The sequence below is a fragment of the Pongo pygmaeus genome, chromosome 14, assembly GCF_028885625.2.
Source record: "Pongo pygmaeus isolate AG05252 chromosome 14, NHGRI_mPonPyg2-v2.0_pri, whole genome shotgun sequence".
Taxonomy (NCBI): Eukaryota; Metazoa; Chordata; class Mammalia; order Primates; family Hominidae; genus Pongo; species Pongo pygmaeus.
This window is the reverse complement of record NC_072387.2, coordinates 122,954,120-122,976,186: the sequence shown is the minus strand read 5'-3', so window position 1 is coordinate 122,976,186 and position 22,067 is coordinate 122,954,120. Positions and strand designations below refer to the sequence as shown.

The 22,067-nt window shown below is 55.0% G+C and overlaps 1 protein-coding gene across 14 annotated transcripts in view; it reads right to left on the bottom strand.

Moving 5' to 3' along the window:
* MCF2L (MCF.2 cell line derived transforming sequence like) overlaps positions 1–22,067 on the bottom strand; it is a 207,539-nt gene that overhangs the window by 109,872 nt on the left and 75,600 nt on the right. For 2 of the 14 annotated variants that reach the window (XM_063651191.1, XM_054447049.2), the window contains exon 1: positions 16,274–16,523. The exons of 2 other annotated variants lie outside the window; for them this stretch is intronic. In XM_063651191.1, coding sequence (XP_063507261.1) covers positions 16,274–16,523 — 250 coding nt within the window. 10 more of the 14 variants (XM_054447038.2, XM_054447039.2, XM_063651185.1 and 7 more) reach the window with 8 other exon arrangements.

The window sequence follows — 22,067 nt, the reverse complement described above, 5'->3', positions numbered from 1 at the left end:
TCCAGGTGACGCACCACGCCCGCCAGAGAGGAACTTGCGGAAAAAGGAACGAGCCTGAGCTATTCTAGCCTTGGGTCCAGGCACAAGGGACCCCGCTGGGGGCATGGCCTCCCTTGCTTTAAACAGGCAGCCGGAAGATGAAACGCAGCAGGTCTTCCGCTGTGCCTGGGGAGCAGCATATTCCTGGGGAGGCTGAGCCAGAGAGTCCTGTCGGGGGTGACTGCTTGCCAGTCTTCCTCCATCTCATCATGGCCCCAAATGCTGACACCACTGGCAATCTGAGGGATGGACAGAAGCAGAGGGGCCTCTGAAGGAGGATGAGCTACACAGAGACACCGGGACCCGCATCCTGACGCCCTCTTCCCTTCCAGCTTTCCCTCGAGGGAGTCAAGTGTGATCGCCGAGGGATTGGTTCCTCCCAGAAGAGCAGCTTTGCTTTGTGCGCGATCTTAGATCCAAATGTTTTCCTTTTTGCACGCGCTACCAGGAAGCTTAAAGGGGAGTTCCGCTGAGATCACTCACCCTGGGTGCCTCAAATGTATTTATCTGCTTCTTATGGTGAATCCTGATTCTGTTTGAAACTTCCTGTGCCAATCTCAAACACGTTTTATGAAGAGAATTTCTAGGCCAGGCGCAGTGGCTCACGCCTGTAATCCCAGCACTTTGGGAGGCTGAGGTGGGCAGATCACGTAAGGTCAGGAGTTTGAGACTAGCCTGGCCAACATGGCGAAACTCCATCTCTACTAAAAATACAAAAAAAAATTAGCCAGGTGCGGTGGCACACACCTGTTATTCCAGCTACTTGGGAGGCTGAGGCAGGAGAATTGCTTGAATCCAGGAGGCAGGGTTGCAGTGAGCCAAGATCACACCATTGCACTCCAGCCTGGATGACAGAGCAAGACTCCATCTCAAAAAAAAAAAAAAAAAAGGAGAATTTCTAAATTCTAAGTAAAACAATCTGTTTTTCTTGGCTTAATTGGAACTCAGCTCCAAATACCCCAGGGCAGAGCAGCACAGGTGGACCCTGGGAGATCTGGCACCCGGCGAGGGTGCTGCTGTCTCTGAAGTATGGTGGTATCTCTGCCACCATGCCATGCAGGACAGAGGGGAGGTGGACAACCCTGGCACCGGCCCCAACCTCCACTCAGTAAACAGACAACATCCACTCTTGGTTATCAGAAAATTGCCACCTGCAGAGCTACATTTTCTCCCAGCACCGTCTCCTCCGGGCAGAGGAGGCTCCTCCTCCATGTGAGTTTGGAAGTCTGCCTGCCTCCTAACCCAAAGGGGCTCTTTTCAGTGCTCAACCCAAGGAAAACAGCTGCAGCATGGGAGAGGTCTGTCCACAGAGATGCAGAAACCAGCCTGACCCAGACACACGGGTGGACGGGTGGAGGAGGAGGAAGCCAGGCAGAAGGGAAGGCCCAGGAGGCTGCAGACGCCACATTTCCCTGGGGCCACAATGCGTCAGAGCACTCAAGTGTCCGTCACCCGCCTCACATCCTGATTACCAAGGGCAGGGCCGGTGAGATAAGGCAGGTGACAGAGCTATAAAGAGGCCACAGGCATCCGACGCTCCTCCCGGCTCCGTCTCCGCCTACGGCTCTGCCGTGCCCAGCACCATGGGCTTTGGAGATGGGAACCTGCAGCGTGGCGGGCCTCAGATGTTGGGTGCTGCATTTACGGAGCTTGACTCAAGCCCCGCTGGGCCCCTCGAGGTGCAGGGCAATGCCTGGAGAAGGCCACCTGCCGGATAGAAGGGAGGAGGCTCATCCTGCAATTGTGAGGTCCGGCCTGGGTTTCCGCAGTGCCACTGGGCACGCTCCCCAGCAGATGGGAAGCCAAAGACATCTTAACTTTTTTATTCTCATGACACAGAATTAACTTCTAGGAGTTTCTGGTGAAAAATCCCACGGTGGATCTTACTGGAGCTTCCCATCCCTACCCAGCTGCCATGAACCTGCAACCCTAGACCTGTGTGAGGGGCCCTGCTACCCCCTCACCTCCAACAAACCCTGAGGCACCTGCTGAGTGCTGCGTCCCTGCCACAGCCTGTGGGCCACACCTGAACCTCACCTCAGGCTTTGCACTGAACCAGCCTGGCTGCCCCCACCACTTTCCATGCCCAAAGGCATCAGGAAGTGCTTTCCCCAACCTCCCCACCGGAACCAGCGCCTTCCTGGAGTCACCACCATGGACCTGGGGACGAGCCACGCCCCAGCCCCAGCCCAGCTCCTGAGGGTTCTTCCACCGACACCTCTCCACACCTCGGTGCCCCTCAAGCTTCCATCCTCGCCCTTGTTCTCTGCAATTTCCCTGATCATCCTGTCCTTTGTCATGGCTCCAACTGGGTGTCAGCTCCAGCCCAGACATCACTTCCAACCGCAGACACGATCACAGACATCACACCAAGCCCCTTATGCAGCACGGGCTCAGCCACTGCTGGGACAGCTCACCCTGTCCTGAGGGTCTGCGGCATGGCCCCTGCTCAGCTCTCCCTCACCATGTCTCTCCCCTCCCACAGCACGCGAGAGCAGGCCTCTTGGCACAGCTGTGACGCCTGCCTCCCACCAGACACAGTGAGGGCTCAGCAGCCCTCTGTGGCACACACCCTCCTCTACAGGAGGCCCCCCGGACTCCCCGTCCGCCGCACCTCCCACCTGATAGGCAGAGGGGGCAGAGCCTTGGGGAGATGCCCCCGGCCGCCTGCCACAGAGCCTGGGCTCGCTCCATCCCTAGGTCCCCTGCTGCCACCCACTCTGTGGCTTCCTGCAATCCGCAGGCTCCAGGCCCCATGGACGCAGCCACCCTTGGCCCAGCATCCACTCCTCTCCATTGCACGGCTGACATCTTGAAGAAAGCCTCCATCACCTGCTCTTCCTATGCCTCCACATCCTGTGCCTTCGGCCCTAGCTCAGAAATCCCCTTCACGAGGTGGGCACAGCCTCTATTACTAGGAGTGTGTGGGGTTTCTCTGCCCTCCTTGGAGCCCACTAGGCCCCTAGACCTCTTTCCAAAGCTCTCGAGCTCTGTCCCTTGGTCCCCCTTGTTGACCCCATGCTCTCTGCTGGGGCCCCTACTGCCCGACCCCTCAGACAAGGCCTCCACTGCTGCACTCCGGGCCTAGTTCTCCACAACCTTCAGGTCCAACGCGAGCTGAACATCTTCCCCCAGCCCTGACAGGGGCCTGCCCAGTCCAGGCCTGGAAACACAAAGGAGCATCTGTGACTCCTCCACCTTCCAATCGGAGATGCACATCCTGGAAAGAAAACCTGCGGGGTGCCGAGCTCCTGCTGAGGGAGACAGCCAGGGCTGGGAGGGGGCCGGACAAGGCTTAGTCCCCAGGGGCCCATGCCAGGTGAGTCACGCTGGCGGCCCAGGCAACGGGAGGCAGAGGGCACTGGGCTCTGAGCCGCACCCGCACCGCCTGGCCTGGAGGAGGAGGCCTCACACCTGGGCCATGCGTCCCCCTGCCTTGCCTCGGGGTGTGGACCCTGCCGGGAGCTGGTGGTCATCCAGTCTCAGGCTCACAGGCCCAGGGACCCAGAGTCTGCCTCTCACTACACCCAGGTGATCTGTGCCGCGGGGGCCGCTCCACCCAGATGCCATGGGACCAGGGCTCGATGCACACTTCCTTACAGGATGGGGGTGTCTCACCACCCTCACATTCCAGCCAAGGGCAGGACGTGGCTCAGTGAGTGTGAACGTCATGGACAATGTCTTCACGGGGGACCAGAGCACCTCAGAACTCCCAGCGGATGACACTCTCATCGCCTTATCTCCCAACACTGCCACCGCAGAGGGGCCCTGTCACTGTGAGAGTTACAGGGACAAGTTCACTGTGGCTCCTGCATTCTCCTGCTCCCACAAGGAACAGGGTGGTACCCCATGGTGTGGAGACATCTTGGAGGTCCTTATGTACAGTGAGGGGATGTCTCAGGGGTTCTCAGGCACAGGAAGGGGACGTGTCAGGGTCCCCAGTGCACAGGAAGGGGACGTGTTGGGGTTCCCAGTGCACAGGAAGGGACGTCTTGGGGTCCTCAGTGCACAGGAAGGGACGTGTCGGGGTCCCCAGTGCACTGGAAGGGGATGTGTTGGGGTCCCCAGTGCACAGGAAGGGAGGTCTTGGGGTCCCCAGTGCACAGGAAGGGACGTGTCGGGGTCCCCAGTGCACAGGAAGGGGATGTGTTGGGGTCACCAGTGCACAGGAAGGGGACGTGTCAGGGTCCCCATCTCCAAGCCCCCACTGTGCTCATGTCCAGGGTCTTATGACTTCAGCTTTGGGAGGGTGGTGGGGCGTGAATGGAGCGCTGGTCACCCTGGCGTGTGCGGAATTCACGCACAGCCCCTGGCTGCCTCCCTCACACCGTTATGTGGTGGATGTCAGTGGACTCAGAGGGAGGCTGGGATCTGTTATTTTAGCCCTGGGGTACTTGCACCCACACTGCACGCTCAGCTGACCGGCAGCAAGTGACACAGTCCTCCTCAGTGTTACAGGCTCTGTCCGTGCCCAAGGCGGGGGAAAGGGAAAGGCAGGGGAAAGGGAAAGGCGGGGGAAAGGGAAAGGCGGCAGCCTAAGAGGCTCTCCTGCGCATGGTGCCCCTCCTGGCCGGCGCCACTCGGCCCCAGGACAGTCAGGCATCGCCTGGATGTGTTTGCTGCCTCCCTTTCCTCTCCCTGACGCCCACCTGCCAATGCCCAGCCGCCGCCCATCCATCTCTGAAATAAACGCTCCCAAACTCCGTGGGGAGCCAGGTCAAAGCAGGGGCGGGGGCTGGCTCCAGCCAACTTCTGCCGCACGTTCCACAGCCCACCGTGGTTCCAGGTCGCCAGACGGGGGAAAGGGCAGGAGGGAGCGGAAATCAGCAACAAGCTCCTTTCTCCCCCTCAAGCCAGCAGAATGCCCTTGCTCCTCTGAAGTGAACAAAAGCACTGGTTCAGGCTGTGCCATCGGGCCGAGCAAACGTGCTGTTCCTGAATGGCTGGGAGGGGCCCGGGCAGCCTGAGCTCCTCTGTGTGTGGCGGTTCGAGCCTGCATTGTTGGTCCACCTGGCCTGGGCCGCGCCTGTGACAGCTCTGCACCCTCGTCCCACCCAAAACACACCTCTTGTGACGCAAAGGACACCCAGCTACCCACAGACTGCATGTGCCTGGGGGAGCTTCATTAAACCCGCCACTGCCGCTTCCCTCACTTTGAGTCCGCTTGTCTTTCCAGTCGGAGCGGAAATTCCTAAGCCCAGGTTCCACAACTGCAGGACAGGGCTGACCCAGAGATGAACAAAGAAAACTGGACCCACAGACCTGGAGCGGGACGCCCAGCAGTCATCTCCACCTTTTTAAAAACTCTCTGAGCTGCACAGGTTTTGCTGGTCAAGCAGTGAGAGAAATACCTCAGGGAGGCACCTGCCCGCAGAGAGGACACCTGCAGAGGGGACACCGCACCTGCCCCCACGCCCTGCGACCCCATTGCATCTCACCTGGACTCGAGCGCCCTGCAGTTCCCCAGCGCCTCCTGGGCAGTGACCACAGCTGCCGCAGGGTTCCCCAGGATGCTCCCTTCTCGGCCATCGAGCGCCCTGCAGTTCCCCGGCGCCTCCTGGGCAGTGACCACAGCCGCCGCAGGGTTCCCCGGGATGCTCCCTTCTCGGCCATCGAGCCGCCCTGTCACAAAGGCTGCTACAAAGCGGAGGCAGCTCCGGTTCTTCACGCAGGGACCACAGGCGACCCCCTGATGCTGGAGCCACAGCCTTCGGGTCTCTGCTGTGACAGCTAAAAGCCAGATGGGTGCCGCATGGTCACAAGAGACAGGTGCTCAGGACCCTGGTGACTCTGGGCTTCACCAAGTCACAAGAAAGAACCCAAGAGGGCTGAGCCGCCTCCTCAGAGCGCCCGGCCTCCTGGAGCCTGGCCCGAGCCACCACCGCCCTGCACGCCTGGAAGAGGAGGCAGACAATGCCGTGGTGCTAGAGAAACCCAGTTGCCGCGCCTGCCCCGCTGTGTGCAAGTTCTGGGCCTTTCCTTCCTCGAACAGGGCGGGGGGCCTGCGTAGGCTGGACCGCCTTGCCTTATGGAGCAAGCCAAAAACACCTTCCAGGCCTCAGGAAGTCTCAAGTTCAAACAAACAACTACAAACCCAGAGGAAGGGAGGGACGTGCTGCTGGCTGTCCTGAAACAAAGTGGGAAGTTCATGCCTGTGGCCCCTGTCTGCTGCCGAGCTCCTCGAGGGAGGAAATGATGAGGTTGCTTTGCGTGGCCGGAGATGCTTTTCCCCAAGAGGTGTTGAGCTGGTCCCAAGCCAGCAGCTCCCACCCTCTGCCCCACAACTGCTTCCGAGGGGTGAGAGGTGACAGCGTCCAGGGCTCCCAATGCCCCCCGAGGTGACGTGCCACCATCGGGCTCTCAGAGTCCCTGGGCACCGTGCTGGGCACACCCAGGGCTCCAGGCCTCACAGCTGATGTGCAAGGCTGTGCAAATGGCCTAGTGCCATTTTAACTCATTATTATATGCTGCAGGCCACAGGGAGAGAAGGTGGCAGGGCTGGCGCTCAGGCCTGCTTGTGAAAGCCCACACGCTGTCTGGAGCACCACATGTGCCCTTCTGTGAGCTGATGTGATTAGAGCATGCATCTGGTTTGCAGCAGAAGAATGCATTTATTCAACATCGTTTACTGAGTGCACACCTGTCCCGCCAGCCTGCACAGGCGCTCACAGAACGGCTGGAGGGTCCCCGCCTACTGTGTCCTCCCACTGGCATTGGGGACATCAAGAGGGAAAGGCTGCTTCCATGCCCTGAGAGGTGGCGCCTTGATGTCCTATTAGCCTCCACAAATACAGTGATTCTGTTCAAAGTGTTCTGTGCTGGGTTTGCTCCTCTGAGAGCTACAGGTGTTGAGAGCCAGCTTCTGCCAGGAAAGACAGAGCTCCACATACCATCCCCCTCCTGCCTTCCACACCCACCTGCCAGATGCAACAAGGTGGTCCCAAGGCCGCTGCCCCCTGAAGCAGCCAGAAGCTTGCTGTCTGTGCTGCATCCCCCAAAACAGCTACAGAGGAAAACAGGGTGAGGGGCTTGATGTCTCAGCCACCGAGGAGCAGAGACCACAAACCCCGTTTTGTTGGGGGCTTGTGTGTGAGCCCAGGACAGGTCAGCCCTAACCCGACTCACATGAAAATGGGGAAACAGATGGCGCATTTCGCGTGGTGTTTCCAGAGCTCAGGCCTCTTTGGTTTTGTTTGTTTGTTTGGAGACAGAGTCTTGCTCTATCCCCCAGGTTGGAGTAAAGTGGCATGATCCCAGCTCACTGCAACCTCCACCTCCTGGGTTCAAGCAATTCTCCTGCTTCAGCCTCTCAAGTAAATGGGATTACAGATGCCTGCCACTACACCCAGCTAATTTTTGTATTTTTAGTAAAGACCAGGTTTCACCATGTTGGCCAGGCTGGTCTCCAACTCCTGACCTAAGGTGATCCTCCAAGGGCCTCTTTGAATAACCGGGAAATCAAGCCCTAAATGTTGGTTTCATCCACAAGGACAGATGCAGACAGGCTTTGTATTCACGGATGCAGTGAGTGGTGAACACAGGAGCCATCAGGGTCGCCTCTGGGGTCAGCAGCAAACCTCTCTCTCTGCCTTTCCTTCCCTTGTGCGTGGTAAGGTGCTGAGGAAAGTCAAGGAAATTGGAATGGCAGGGCCACTTCCAGCCGAGCAGGTTGGATGTGCACACATGTTCATCATTCAATGTCCTAAACATCTAAATATGTTTTAAAGATGTTACTAATTAAAACCGTTTTTCAAAAATCAATCCTGAGATATGAACCTCTCTCACGATCTGCTAATTTCTTCTCATATGTAGCGCATACAAGCTTTGGGTGCAGTGACCATCGTGAAAACCCAGCCGTCCTCTCCTGGCTGGCGGGGGCCACTTCCTCCCTAATCTCCTTGGTAGCCCCTCCATGAGAAAACACAAAAAACCCACATGAGATCCAAGTTCTTCCTGTCACCCCGCTGGTTGGCCTCAGGGAGGCTTGAGAATGGTTGGGCCCCTGAGAAGCGGGTTGACTTTTGTGAACCCCAGGAGTCTATTTTATACAATGTGGCCCCAAGCTACTGTTAAGAAATCCATATCAGTAAGTGGTATCATTTTTGGCAGTAAAAGAGTCTTACATTAACCACTCCATTAGTCGTGGAGTAGGGAGTTGTTTAGGGCAGGTCTTAAATGAGCTGTTGGGTGATTTAAAATTCAGCGCTCCTGGGCTGATGCGGGTGGGAGCCGCTGTGCACACCTGGGGTGCGGCACAGACAAAGGTGTCTCGTTTCCTCTCTCCGTAAAGCGTGGGGTGCAGGAAAGGACAGAGCGTGCTTGTGGAGACCGACGAGTCCCCCACGCAGCCCCCACAGGGTGGCTACAGCAGCGCTGGGAAGCCCCACACTGTCCGACTGGCCCCTCTGCGCCAGCCCTGCCGGACCAGGTCCTTGTCTCCGGGTTTCCCGCTGCCCAGGAGGCCTGTGCGTCCGGTTTCGTGTGTGACTCCTCACCGCCCTGTTGCCTTCCCGCCATGGTGTCTGAGAGGCCACTCGCCAAGCAGCCCGTCGTCTCCTTCAGTCCCAGCCCTAGCAGCCCCTCGTCTCCTTCGGTCCCAGCCCGAGCAGCCCCTCGTCTCCTTCGGTCCCAGCCCGAGCAGCCCCTCCTCTCCTTCGGTCCCAGCCCGGGACCCGCCAGGGAAGGTTGTGGCTCTGGGTCTGGCGGAGACACCTTTGGTGAATGGCTTGGAAGGCCACACGGCTTGGCCTCAGAGGTGCAGGTGACCCAGTGCTGCTCCCCGAGTGAGCATCACACGCTGCCCTCCGCCACAGCCTTGCCGCCCCATGAGCGACCTGAAGGCCGAGCCCAGAGCCGCGTGTGGTCCCCTGTGCAGCATTTAACAGGTGCTCCAGCTGGAATGCTTCTCTTCATTGTCCATGACAAGTTTCGTTTTAAAAGATAAGGCATTCTTACAGAAACGAAGTCTTGTTTGGGGCATTAGCTCACCATCCCTAATATATTGCCAAAAATGTCATTAATGAAACTTAATACTAGTTCTTTCCTTTAGTGAATTAAGTAGCACAATTATGTGATATGACTAATGCTGAGAAATTGGTTTTCATGCTTTGGGGATTTGTCTCATTTCTTTAACATTATTAATAGAGTAAAGCAAAAAAAAAAAAACAAAAACAAGCGAACAAAAAAAAAAAAACCCAGAACATTTGCCGAGAGCCCAATTTAGATGCAAATGCCAGGCAATCCCATAATTTAGAAGGAACAATCGGATCTTTTGTATTTTCAAACTCACAACTGTAAGTTTTCTTGAGTGTCTCTTCCCAAAGGTTCAGTTTCTTCTCAGCACTGCGCATCTCCTGGGATTTATGCTGGACAAAGGCTCCTGGGGTGGAAGGAGGGAGGAAGGGCAGGAGCTCGCTACGGCAGAGGGGCCTGTGAGGTGCTGTGTGCTGAAGCCCGGGCTCGTGCTCTCTGCGACCATGGGCGTCTGGGAGAACAGTGACCACGGATTTCACCTCTATCATCATGCGACCGTAACGAGGTCAACCACAGACCCTTCCTCTCAGAACCTTCCTTTTCCTTCTCATTTACCTGGAAAATCCCCACATACTTCATTACCGGGATTGTCAGTGTGGTCACACACCTAACTGTGTGTGAGGATGACCACGGCAGCGGCTCCCTGCTGTGCACAGGAGCTCATGGCGGGACCCGCCGGCACTAACCATGTGCACAAGTGACCCTAATGGCAAATGGTTCCCCACAGCTTCCTGCCTTCTGGGTGCTTCTCAGTGCTTTTCATGCAGATTTAACTCATTTGATCGTCACGTCAACCGTAGCAGGTAGGTGCTCTCCTGAGTCCATTTTGCAGAAGAGGAAACCAAGGCACCACACAGCCACAGACGGCAGAGCGGGGATTTGACTTCACAGGTCATGGGTCCAGCACCAACGATTTTAACCTAATAGTCAATGCAACCCTTCACAGGGGCCCCACTGACCTCACAAGGTGCAAAGCCTCATCCCACATCTTATCCACATATGACCACAGGACATTAGATGTTCAAACTTCAGTACTTCGCTAGAATTCCAATGTAGGCAGCTCCATTTTTGTGTGTGTATCAGACAAGGGCAGTTAGCTTGTAAATATTCTGAAAGGCGTAACAGATGCTTCTTTCTCCACACCCAGAGTTATAAAATGAATGTGACCAGATACATTCTGAGTTAATCCGAAAGGTAGAAGTGTGAAAATACTACTTACAGTGGTATCCTTCCAACTCTACGGACGGTGACGTGAGCTGACTTGGAGACGATAGTTCTGGTGAAAGAAGGGGCTATGTTGAGAGTGCTGCCTGCACATCGTGGGTGGCGGAGGAAACGAAACACACAGAAAAGGCAGCCGAGCTTTCCATAATTAGGCTGCAGAACTAACTTGGCTCCAGAAACTGTATTTGGTTAAACTATGAATCAGTAGACCCTAGGGTCTGTTAAAATTATTCTCTACTCATGAAAATGTGTTCATCAGACATAGCATGCCTTTCATGAGCAGCTGAAGCTTGGAGAACTTCTGATTGTGATGCTTATGCCTTGTTTTTTATTACGGCGAAAGCAGGTCTCCCGAGCCAGCTTCTCTCATATTTACTAGTCCCTAAAGTTCTAATTCTGGAGTTCACCCTCCAGTATCTCTCATATTTACTAGTCCCTGAAGGTCTAATTCTGGAGTGCACCCTCTGGTATTCAGCTGGTACCGATGATCAACAAATGTGCTTTTCCCCAGAATGTCTGCAAAATGAGTGGAACCCCTAAAATCCATGCGCTTTCCACACCCAAGGGGCCAGGCTTATAAAAAGCAGCAGAACAGCAGCATGCCAGGGGCGCAAAAGTCCAAGCAAACTCATCCAATGAGGTTGGCCACGCCGGGGGCTTCATGGACTCGGAGGTTGGCCATGCCAGGGGCTTTGCAGACTTGGAGGTTGGCCATGCTGGGGGCCCTTGCAGACCTGGAAGTCAGCCATGCGAGGGGCTTTGCGGACTCAGAGGTTAGCCATGCCCGGAGGCCTTTGCGGACCTGGTGCCCCTAGTTCTGAAGGGGAGTTTGCACCACTATAGAAGGTGGTCTTACCCTTAGGGAACGCCAAATGCAGGGAACTCCAAACATAAGACTAAGGGAGGAGGAAGCCAGCAGGTGATGTGGAGCGGCAGGTGATGAAATGCCAGATAAGGAAGTGCCAGGCAATGAGACACCAGGTGAGGAAGCGCCAGGATGGGAGCTGATGAAACAGTGGGGGATGAGGTCAGAGGGGGCAGTGGAAGAGTCAGGAGCAGCTTTGAAGAGGAATATCAGGAAGACGCTGGAAGGCGGCCACCATCCCAAGGCACAGGTGCAGCGTGAAAAGGCGCCAGCAACTCAGGAGGCGGTGGCCAACACAAGTCCCCACGAAACTCGGAACGCACCTCGCAGGCATCCCCTTCTCAGGTGCTGCCCGGCATCACTCACTCCTGAGACCTTGCTTGTGGTCACTCAGCACCAGCCCCTGGAGCCACGGGTCTCCCAGAAGGGCGCTTCAGGCAAACACAGGGCCGGCCCCCCAGTGTCCTCAGAGCAGATTGGAACTGAAATCCCTGGGAGCTCATAAGTCTGCCCCCGGTTCCACAGGTGAGGCCGTGCTCACGCCATCTTCGCATGGAGGGCGTCGGATTCACCCATCTGGGAGGGCTGAGCACTGCATTCTCAGGAGCTCTCAGGACGCACTGAGCCATGGCGTCAGATCACAGAAGGTCAGCAACACGGGACACCAAGGATGCTCAGAGGACTCACTGTTTCCTCACAAGCCTCTCTCTGCTCAAATCTCTAAAACCTGCTTCTGAATCCCTACTAACAAGATCCATAACAACATCCCATGAAAGCGAATTTAAAAAATTAATTCTACCCATCTACCCACACATCCATCCAGCTACCATCTACCCATTCATCCACCCATTCATCTATGCATCCATCTATCCACTCATCCATCCATCTGCTCATTGATGCATCCACCCACCCATCTACCCACCCATCTATCCATCCATCCATCCTCCACCTACCCATCCATTCAGTCACCCAGTCATCCATCCATGCATCCACTCATGTATGTATCCATCCCTCCCTCCCTCCATCCATCCACCCACCCATTCATCTATCCAGTCATCCAGTCATCCCTCCATCCATACACCCATCCACCTACCCCTCCATCTACCTTACATACATACATCCACTCATCCATCTACCAACTCATTCATCCATCCATCCATCCACTCATCCGTCCAAGCATCCACTCATCCATCCATCTACCCATTCATCATCCTCCATTTATCCATTTATCCATCTGTCCACCCACACATCCATCCATCCATTATCATCCATCCATCCACCCACCCACACATCCACTCATCCACCCCTACATTCATCCACCCACCCATCCATCCACCCACTCATCCACTATCTAGTAACTCATTTATCCATCCATCCATCCATCCATCCATCTACTCATCCATCCAAGCATCCACTCATCCATCCATCTACCCATTCATCATCCTCCATTTATCCATTTATCCATCCATCCACCCACACATCCATCCATCCACTTACACATCCATCCATCCATCCATCATCATCCATCCATCCATCCACCCACCCACACATCCATTCATCCACCCCTACATTCATCCACCCACCCCCCCCACCCATCTACCCATTCATCCATCCATCCACTCATTTATCCATGCATTATCCATCTATCATCATCTGTCTATGACAAGAGTTAGTATTAGGCCAACTAATGGAAAAGGTGGGGCTAGATTTAAAGATTCTTCTACTACATTAGTTCCCCAAGTTTGGTTCCTGAAGAACTTCATCAAGAACTTAAAAAATGTCAGTTCTCAGACCCTACTCCAGACTTCCTGAATCAGAAACTCTGAGGGTGGGCCCAGCAGCCTGTGCTTTAACAAGCCCCCCAGGTGATGCAGATACATGCTGTAGTTGGAGGACCACTGTTCTGTTCCATCGAATGCTTAAATCAACTAGATCCATAGCATTGCTCCCTCTAATGTCTTCTACCTTTTCGCCAATGACTAAAATTCCAAAGAGAAAACCAAAACAGACGAAAATGAGCCCTATCACATAGAAGGGGGGCCGGCGGAAGTTGCCACTGGAAAGTGCCCGTGGCCTTGTTACTAAAGATCAGGTTCAGACGAGTATATAAAATGTCAATTCTCAAGGTCAAAGGCTACAGATTCACAGACCATATGGACAGCACACATTATCCTCCTTTACATGCAGATTAGCCTAGATAATGAAGGTTCTAGGTGACAGAAGAAATGCGTAAATCTGAAATTAAAACACAGCAGCATGTCCTGGACAGCAGCAAAGATAAAATGCCTGTGGGTTGGGGGTGAATCTACAGAGGGTGAAGTTCTGCGCAGCTGAATGAGGCAGCTGCCCTAAGGCCAGCCGCTGTATGCAATCCCTCAGCTGTGACCTAGCCCCGCCACTGCCCTGAGGACCTACGCCAGCTGCCACATCAGTGTCCTGTTGCCATCAGCTCTCACCTGGCACGGATCCTAGCATGACCCCGGAAGGAAAAGCAGCTCCATGACCTCCCGCTGAAGGGTGTTTGGCTGTAGGTGGGGAACTCTCCTGAGGAAGTGCTTGGAATTTAAACCCGAGGTGGGGATCAGGTTCACCTTGACCTTCACCCCTACCAGAGAATGTGCGCCACACACCCCTACACTCTGTGGTAGCATCACGTCAATACCGCACCATAAACCCTTGCCTCTGCTGAGCAGCACCTCACACACAGCGTGAGCAGAAAATGGGTTTGTGCTGAAGGAAGAGGCCAGTGTTAATGGGTGGTAAGTGGAGTATGATGCAGGATCACCTCCCCTAACTAAACACTACAGGGTGCTCATAACCGAGGATATCTGGTAAGCTGGATTTGAAAGTCCTGGTGAAGCATGCAATTATCGGTAATGCAGATGTGTGGGAGGACGCACATCTCGCTGCCTGTTCCAATGAGATGATGGCCCACACCGAGCGCCCGGCTCGCACGACGTTCAGTGAGCAGCCAGTGTCACTGCTGCTCTTCTGAGATAGCCTTTTTCCAATTAAAAATGCGCACATGTCTCTCGGAGCTCATGAAGAAACCCCAATCCCTAAAAACCTGGGGAATGACATCAGCCTCTGGAGCGGTTCCCACTCTGTGACTCTGACACCGAGCGGCACGCAGAGGCACGCAGAGCAAGGGGGGCTTTCTCCTCCACCCCCACAGCCGATCGGAAGCCTCCCTGTGAACCTGGCATCCACGCAGCCCTTCACCATACTCAAACCCTGCAAACCCTGCATGGAAAAGCTCCACTCAAGCTTCAGAAAAAGAGCTGAATCTCTAAGAATCAGGGAGCAGACGGCATGAAAATGGTTTTGTTTTCTTTCGACCCATATACAATAAACCCAGCAGCTTTGATCATAAAATTCCCCATTAAAAACATCTTGATTAGACCATCCCATATGATGGTGCTTATGCTGATTTAATCACTGGTTCACTCTCAGAATCCATCAGGGTGGGTAGAGAAAGAGAACCACACCCAAACCAAGCAACTGACGTTTTAATCTCCCAGGCAAGTACTAGTTAGACAACTAGTAATGGCATATATGACATAACATATGGCAACATCAGGCAAAACATTTGGCAACTTACTTTTAATGATATATCATTATTTCCTCTTCATTTCAAGGAAAACTACTTAAGGATGCCTCTCCTTTCTGCATAACACAGCCTAAGAACTCAGATGCGACCGCCTGAAAGCCACCGCCAGATGCAAGCTGTCAGCCCAGTCTCTGCTTACACCTAAAAGAATCGATCTGAACTGCTCTTCAAAGCTTATTTGAAGTAATATTTCGATTAATACTGAAAATGAATGTCCAGTCCACTCTTTACCCATACCATCTCAAACATTTGTCTTAGGTTTAAATTGCATTTAATGAAGAAAAGAACCACCTGATTAGTCCAGGTTTTTTTCATCCTCAAAATGAGCTTCCAGGTAGCTTCACCATCCCTGCCCCTGGCTCTGAAACCCCAAGCTCTGAAAGCCCTTGGCTCAGATCATTCTCAATTCGCAAGCACTGGTGCATTCTCCATTGCGAGGGCTGCGGACAGGCAGGTTGATGGGCAGATTTCAGACGCACAAATGGCTCCGCATGCAGACCCAGCATCCCTGAGAGAGCCCGTGTCACCAACATGCAGTCATTTTAACTATCCCGGGCAGTATACGATCGCCGACAGCCTCTGAAAACACACCAGCTACCAACCAGTGCCCCCCATGTCACAGCTACCACGGCTAGAAAGGAACACGAGGGCGGCTTACAAAAATCAGACGCATTTCCCCACATTTCAGCCCATGATGTCAAGCTTAAGCACAGATCACTGACGGCCAGCAGCTCCTCCTACCCGTGTGCTTGGAAACCGCATTTAATCTCTGCACCATTTCTTCCAGGGCCATCTCTTCAGTCCTCAGCCAAAACCTCATCCTCCGACACAACAAAAATGATCCTGGCAGATCCGCTTCCTCCGCACGGGGGGCGCCTGCGGGTGGGGCCGTGCGAGTGGGGAGGGGGCGCGGCGGAGGCGGGGAGGGGGCCGCGGCAGCGCCTTCAGCCTCGAGCCACCGCCTCCCTGCCCGGGATTGGTTCCGCGCCACCGGGAGGGGGGCGCGCGCTGCGCCGCGGGGGGCGGGGGGCGGCTCGGCGGAAGCGGAAGCGGCGCGCGCCCGCCCCGGCGTGTCACCACCGCGGGTCACCTGGGAGTCCTGTGAGTGCACCGCCGAGGTCACCTGGGAGCCACGCGGGTCACCGCCAAGGTCACCTGGGAGCCCCGCGTGTCACCGCCGCGGTCATCGGGGAGCCCCGGGGCTCACCAACGAGGTCACCTGGGAGCCCAGCATGTCACCACCGCGGTCACCTGGGAGCCCCGCGGGTCACCGCCGCGGTCACCTGGGAGCCCTGTGAGTGTATCACACAGGTCACCTAGAAATTTGTGTCACCGCCGAGGTCCCCTGGTAGCCCCGCGGGTGCCGCACAAGTGCCCCCGCCCCTCCCCGCGGTTCCGGGTCTCCACGCCCTCCTGGCTTGCGGGCAGCCGCGGAGCCGCGAGTGGACCGAACGAGTGCAGCTGCCTCCGCGGGGCCGCGCCTGGCCGCCGCCTCCCTTTACCTCCGGCCGCACTGTGGCAGGTGCAGAAGCTGCAGAGGCCGCAGCAGTCCAGCGCGCCCCCTCCGCGTGGCCACATGCCACCCGCGCCGCGCCCAGGTAAGCAGGTCCGTGGGTCGCTGGGTCCATGCGTGGGTCCGTGGCTGGCCGGGGATGGACCAGCCCCTCCCCGCAGGGGCATCGCCTGCCCAAGGACGCAGGACCCGGTGAGGGAAGCGCGCGCTGCAGGCACGGAGCTCTCCACCCTCTCCATGGTTGGCACCAAGCCACACTGTGCACTCGACACACGCAGCGTCCTGGCTGCCACCTGCAGATTCCAGCTCGTGTCTATGCAGGGCCGTGGCCGCCATCACAGGGCCATGCGCAAGAAACTCTCAGCTCTCCTCGCCCAAAACCGCGGCTATCCTTTTGTGGTTTGGTATTATAGGTAACATGCCCTTCCTTAAAGAAACAGTATTTCAGGCCTGTAGTCCCAACTACTCCGGAGGCCGAGGCAGAAGCAGAGGCAGAGGCAGGAGGAGCATTTGAGCCCAGAAGTTTGAGCCTGGGCAATGTAGCAAGACCCCCCCACACACGCCTCACTCCCCAATCAGTCAAAAAAAAAAAAAAAAAAGAGAGAGAGAGAGAATTCCAGCAGGGAGAAGTACCCATTTCCATGAATGGTTTGGGAATTCAAGCATCAAATGACTGAGGTTTGAACTACAGCTCATGCCAATAACGTGCACATGCACCAGCATTCCAGCGTCCAACAGAGCATGCGTGCACCATTCCAGCATCCGGCAACAATGCACCAGCATTCCAGAGTCCAACAGAGCATGCGTGCACCATTCCAGCATCCGGCAACAATGCACCAGCATTCTAGCGTCCAACAGAGCATGTGTGCACCATTTCAGCATCTGGCAACATGTGTGTCCCCCAACATCCCGGTGTCCAGTGGCACATGTGCACCTGGACTTTCCAGTGTGGTGACCTTTCAGGCACGGAGCAAGGCCAAAGGGATAAAAAGATGAAGGTGACGCAGTACTCGCCCTTATAGTGCCCACAGGTCTGGATAGGCCAGACAGATCTGGAAATAAATAATTCATAATAAAAAATAATTACAGAATAAGAGGTATAATAACCACAGATAGAAAGTATTGAGTAAATCTGTAAGAAATGGCTGCTTTTTTGTTTTTGTTTAACATGAGAAACATATTGAGTATCAGCAGTTTCACTTGGTTCTACAGAATCTCTTTGGAGCCCAGTGAAAGGAGAACTCTGGAAAGGCCTTGGAGTGGATGGGAGCCTCTCCCTGGTGGACAAGCGTCCCTGGGCTGCCCAGGGTGCCTACGGCTGCACAATTGCTACCTCCTGTCTACACATGGTCTGCAAAAAGTGCCCTCAAATGGGTCTGCTCCTAACCCATTCCCTGTCAGCTCAGGGAACCTTCACCACTCCCCATTCCCCACCACCCCCCCCACCCCAACCCTGCCTCTCCTGCTTCAGGGAAAGTCTGTCATCACGCAGAAGGGTCCTGAAATGCAGGCCCTGCCCTTTCCACTAGTCTAAGGCACAACACCCTCCCTGGTCCTCAGCCCACATGGTCCCAGGCCACACTCCCTCTGAGCACCTGCCCTCTTCTCCTGGCCGCTCTCCTGGCACGCAGGTGCCCTCCAGCCTGCCCAGCCTTGGGCTGCGTCAGGATCTACCAAGGGCTTGTTAAGCTCACACGGCTGGGCTCTGATGGCTCCTTGCTGATCCAGGAGGTCTGGGGTAGGGCCCGAGGATGTGCATTTCTAGCAAAATTCCCTGGGATGTTGAATGTGCTGGTCCATGCTTTGAGAACCACTGCTGAAATCTGTTGCATCTTAAAAGCAAGATGAAAGGAAAGGGCCACACCCTCTGGCCTGTCCCGCTTCTCTGATCTCCCTCTTCACCGCTTGGACATTTCCACACACGCTATCGGCTTCTTTCCTCAACCCTGTGCCATCGACTCTGTCCCCTGGCCAACATCCTCTGGCTGGCACCACGCCATGTTGGGTGGAGACCCTTGGTCTCTGTGGTTGTTGGCTTTATTACTTGTCAACTTGGCTGGGCCACCGTGCCCAGATATTGGGTCAAATGCTAGGTTAGATGTCTCTGTGAAGGTATGTTTAGATGAGATTGGCACTTATATCAGTAGACTTTGAGTAAGGCATGTGACATAACGTGGGTGGGCCTCACCCAATCCATCAAGGGCCTTGAGAGAAAAAGACAGAGGTTCCCTGAGGAAGAGGGAGCTCTGCCCCCAGATGGCCTGGACTGCAACCCAACTCTCCCCAGTCCCCAGCTGCCCCTGGCCTGTGGATTCTGGACCTTCCAACACCCACAATTTCAGGAGCTGATTTGTTAAACTAAGTTTCTCTCTAGCTCTGTCAAGTCTTTATTCTGCCTTAAATTATAGCACAAATGATGCCATCTTTCCATAAACATCATTTAATACTTGCCTAAAGAATGATTGTTACCATTACACCTGGCATTAGGGAGCACTGGGTGCTCCAGGCACGTGCCAGAGTGCTCCCCATGCTGTAAACTATTGGTCTTTACAGAGAGCTGGGAGAAGGCACTGTTTTTTGCATTTTACAGAATATGCAGAGAGGTTCAGCGACCTGCCCCAGGCCACACAGAGGCACAAAGATGCAGACCTGTGGTGTCTGCATTGGGGACTCCTGTAGTGTCGCAAGGGGAATGGCATCCACAAAGTTCCCGACAGGTAGACCCAGGACACTTAGGTAAGGTCCCAAGCCGTGTGTCCCAAGGGACGGGCTTCTTTCCATCCCTGGCTCGGCCTCTCTCCCCGGAACCAGAGGTGCCCCAGGAGGGAGGCTGAAGGTAACGCGACACCTGGATACCAAACATCCTCATAGCGACCTTTCTGGATGATCAGCCACAAAGCGGAGGTGAGAAATGGGAGCTGGAGCAGTCAGGGCCAGGCTCCCAGAGCCAACCCCGAGGCTATGGAGTGGCACAGTGGTCCTGGCCACAGAAGGGCAGGCATAGGTGTTTTCTGCACAGCCTCACTCCATGTCTTGGGAGGGGTATCAGAGAGGGTAGAGACTGGGAAAGGACTGTGAGGAAATTCACAAGCTCATTGTGACTGGGAGAGCCCCGCGGGATAACACCCAGCATGTCAGGGATGCACTGGAGCCGTGGCCCCAGAAATCTGGAAACGAACCCTTGATTCCAGACAACCAGGGCTGGCTCTGAGGTGCAGCGCTGAGCAAGGCTGGTGGCTCCTGCCTGCCCAGAGCTCACGCTGCAGTGGAGGTGACATGGCACCTGGGTATGTGACAGCCTCCATGCGGTGACAGGAGGGCACCTGCTGACACCTCCCCCTCAGGGGCCAGTGTGACATGTGAACAGGTCCCTGTGTCCCAGCAGCGAGCAGGTCCTGATCCACACACGGACGACTGAAGGACTGCACTTCTGAAGTGGGGGACAGGGAGGGGAGGGGCAGGAGAGGAAGGAAGAGGAGGAGCCGCTGGACTTGACTTTTTTTATGGCTTTGCCCAGCAAGGAAGTCTGGAATTCACATTAACATAAACTATAAACGCAGAATCAGTTGATAAGGACAGTTAGTGAGGAGATGGTCTTTTGGGGATAAAATCTGGCAGGATTGCTGACCTGGACTCCATCATCTAAAGTTTTCACACACAATGACCATTACGTTGTGATGCATAAAACAAGTAACTTAATATGTATTTTTGTCTGATTACAAAAGCATTGTGTTCACTTTGGAAAATATAGAAAATAAAAATAAAATATACTTTAACAGCATCACCTAGAGGTCTTTATCCTTCAGATGCCTTTTTATATAAAATTGTAACAGCAATGTATATTCCTTGTAACAAATTTTTCACTCAAATGTTTTTTCATGATGCTGCTCATCTACATGATTTTAAATAGCTGGATGAATATTTCCTGGGATGTGTGTTTCAAATTTTAATCAGGTTTTCTAGTGATTCTTGACTGTCATAAACACTGTGGCAAAGAAACACACAGGCAAATCGTTATCTCACATCTGATTGTTTCTCTGGGTTAATTTTTTACAGGCAGAGGTACAGGCCAAATGGTATGGCTATTTTAAAGTTTCTGAAATCTGTACATGATTTTTATATGTGCAGTGTTATGGTAGCATGCATCCACACGAGCAGACACAGGGCGCTGTGGGATTCTGCACTTTGTTCCTTGGCAGGGGGTCCCTGTCACAGGGAGCATCATGATGGGTTCACACCATCCTGGGGACAGCCCGGGTACTGCTAGGATGGGTTTGTTTGGTTAAAAAAGACAAGGAAAACTCACTTTAGCTAGAGACCATTTGCCTGCATGGTGGGGAGAGCTGCTCCTGAGGCAAGAACCACAGCTCAAAGCTTGACATCAACGTGGGCAACTGTAGAACCTGGGGTGCCGGGGCCGCCTCAAGGGAATCTCGAGTCGTTGCCATGGGCAGGGGCCATCCGAGGTGGGCTATGCACTGCCCCAGCTGGGCACCCCCCGCCCCCTGCAACCCTGCGCTGAGGTGCACCTGCAAGTGGACACCGTCTCCTCCCAGGCAGCCTGGTTAACCCAACCTCTCTCAGTTACATCGAATGTGTCAGATCCCCATCCACAGCCCTTCCAGTGGGGCTGCAAGCCTCTGTGAGTCCCCTGCATCCCTGGGGCCCGGAGCAAGTGGGTGGTTGGCGTGGCCGTGCACACTGAAGCCAGTGGAGGAGCTGCCCTGCCTCTGCCAGCTTCTGGGGGGCCAGCACCCTTGGCTGTGGCCCCACCCAGCTGCGAGCCTGTCTCCCTGTATCTCTCCCCATCTTCCATGGACAACGGTGGTTGGATTATGGTTCCTGCTCCAGGGTGACTCCATCTGAGCTCATCCATCTGCAGAGGCAGCGACCCCACCTCCACATGAGGCCACACCCACGGGCCCTGGGGGTCAGAACTCAACACATCTTTTCAGGGGACGCAATTCTACCCACAACAGAGGAAAGGGACCAAGACAGGCTACAGAGCAGCCACACGTGGGACTGGCTGGAGACAAAGGTGCAGGGAGGTGAGTGGCCCTGGGGACCCCCTGAGGGCCCTTGCTGACAGACCTGAGGTTCCACCTGGTGCCTATCCCGGTCCCCACACAAGTCATTCCCTCCTAGCCATGCCCTACTGTGGAGTCCTGAGCAAAGAGAGCACTCTGAGGAGTTGCGGAGGCTCAGTGACCCTCGACCCGCTCTGATGCCAGGCCCCAGAATCCTGGCCAGGAGGAGCACGCTCAGACCCTGCCGGAGGAGGAGAAGGAATCTGCTCCATGGAGAAAGAATTCCTTCAAAAGCAACTTTAGATTCCACAAGACGTGCCTGGGCCCCAGGTTGGGAGGAGGACGTGAAGAGACAGTGGCATTCCCTGCTGAGAGCGGTGGAGGTGGGTGGGAGCCACGGGCCCTTTCAGAGGGGATGTCTGTGCCCAGGGCAGAGCTGAGCCAGGCATGAGAGAAGGCTGCCATGACAGATCTGGCACCAGCCTGGAATATTCCAGAACCCCTTCGTCCACCTCCCAGAGCTCCAGGTCCAGACAGGTTCTCACCCACGGGCCCCACCCCTTCAAACATCTTTTAGCTGCTCAGAGAGGGGAAGCATATCCCGCGCCAGAACAGGCCAGATGCTTGGTGAGCAGTGGGTACCAACGGGATTTTTCTTGGAAGAGCCAAAATGAAGGCAAAGATGCCTGGATTCTGGGTTCAGCAAACTACTGTGTGTTGAGGGCATCGGCTGCCTGGGGGGCTCCCCTTCCACCT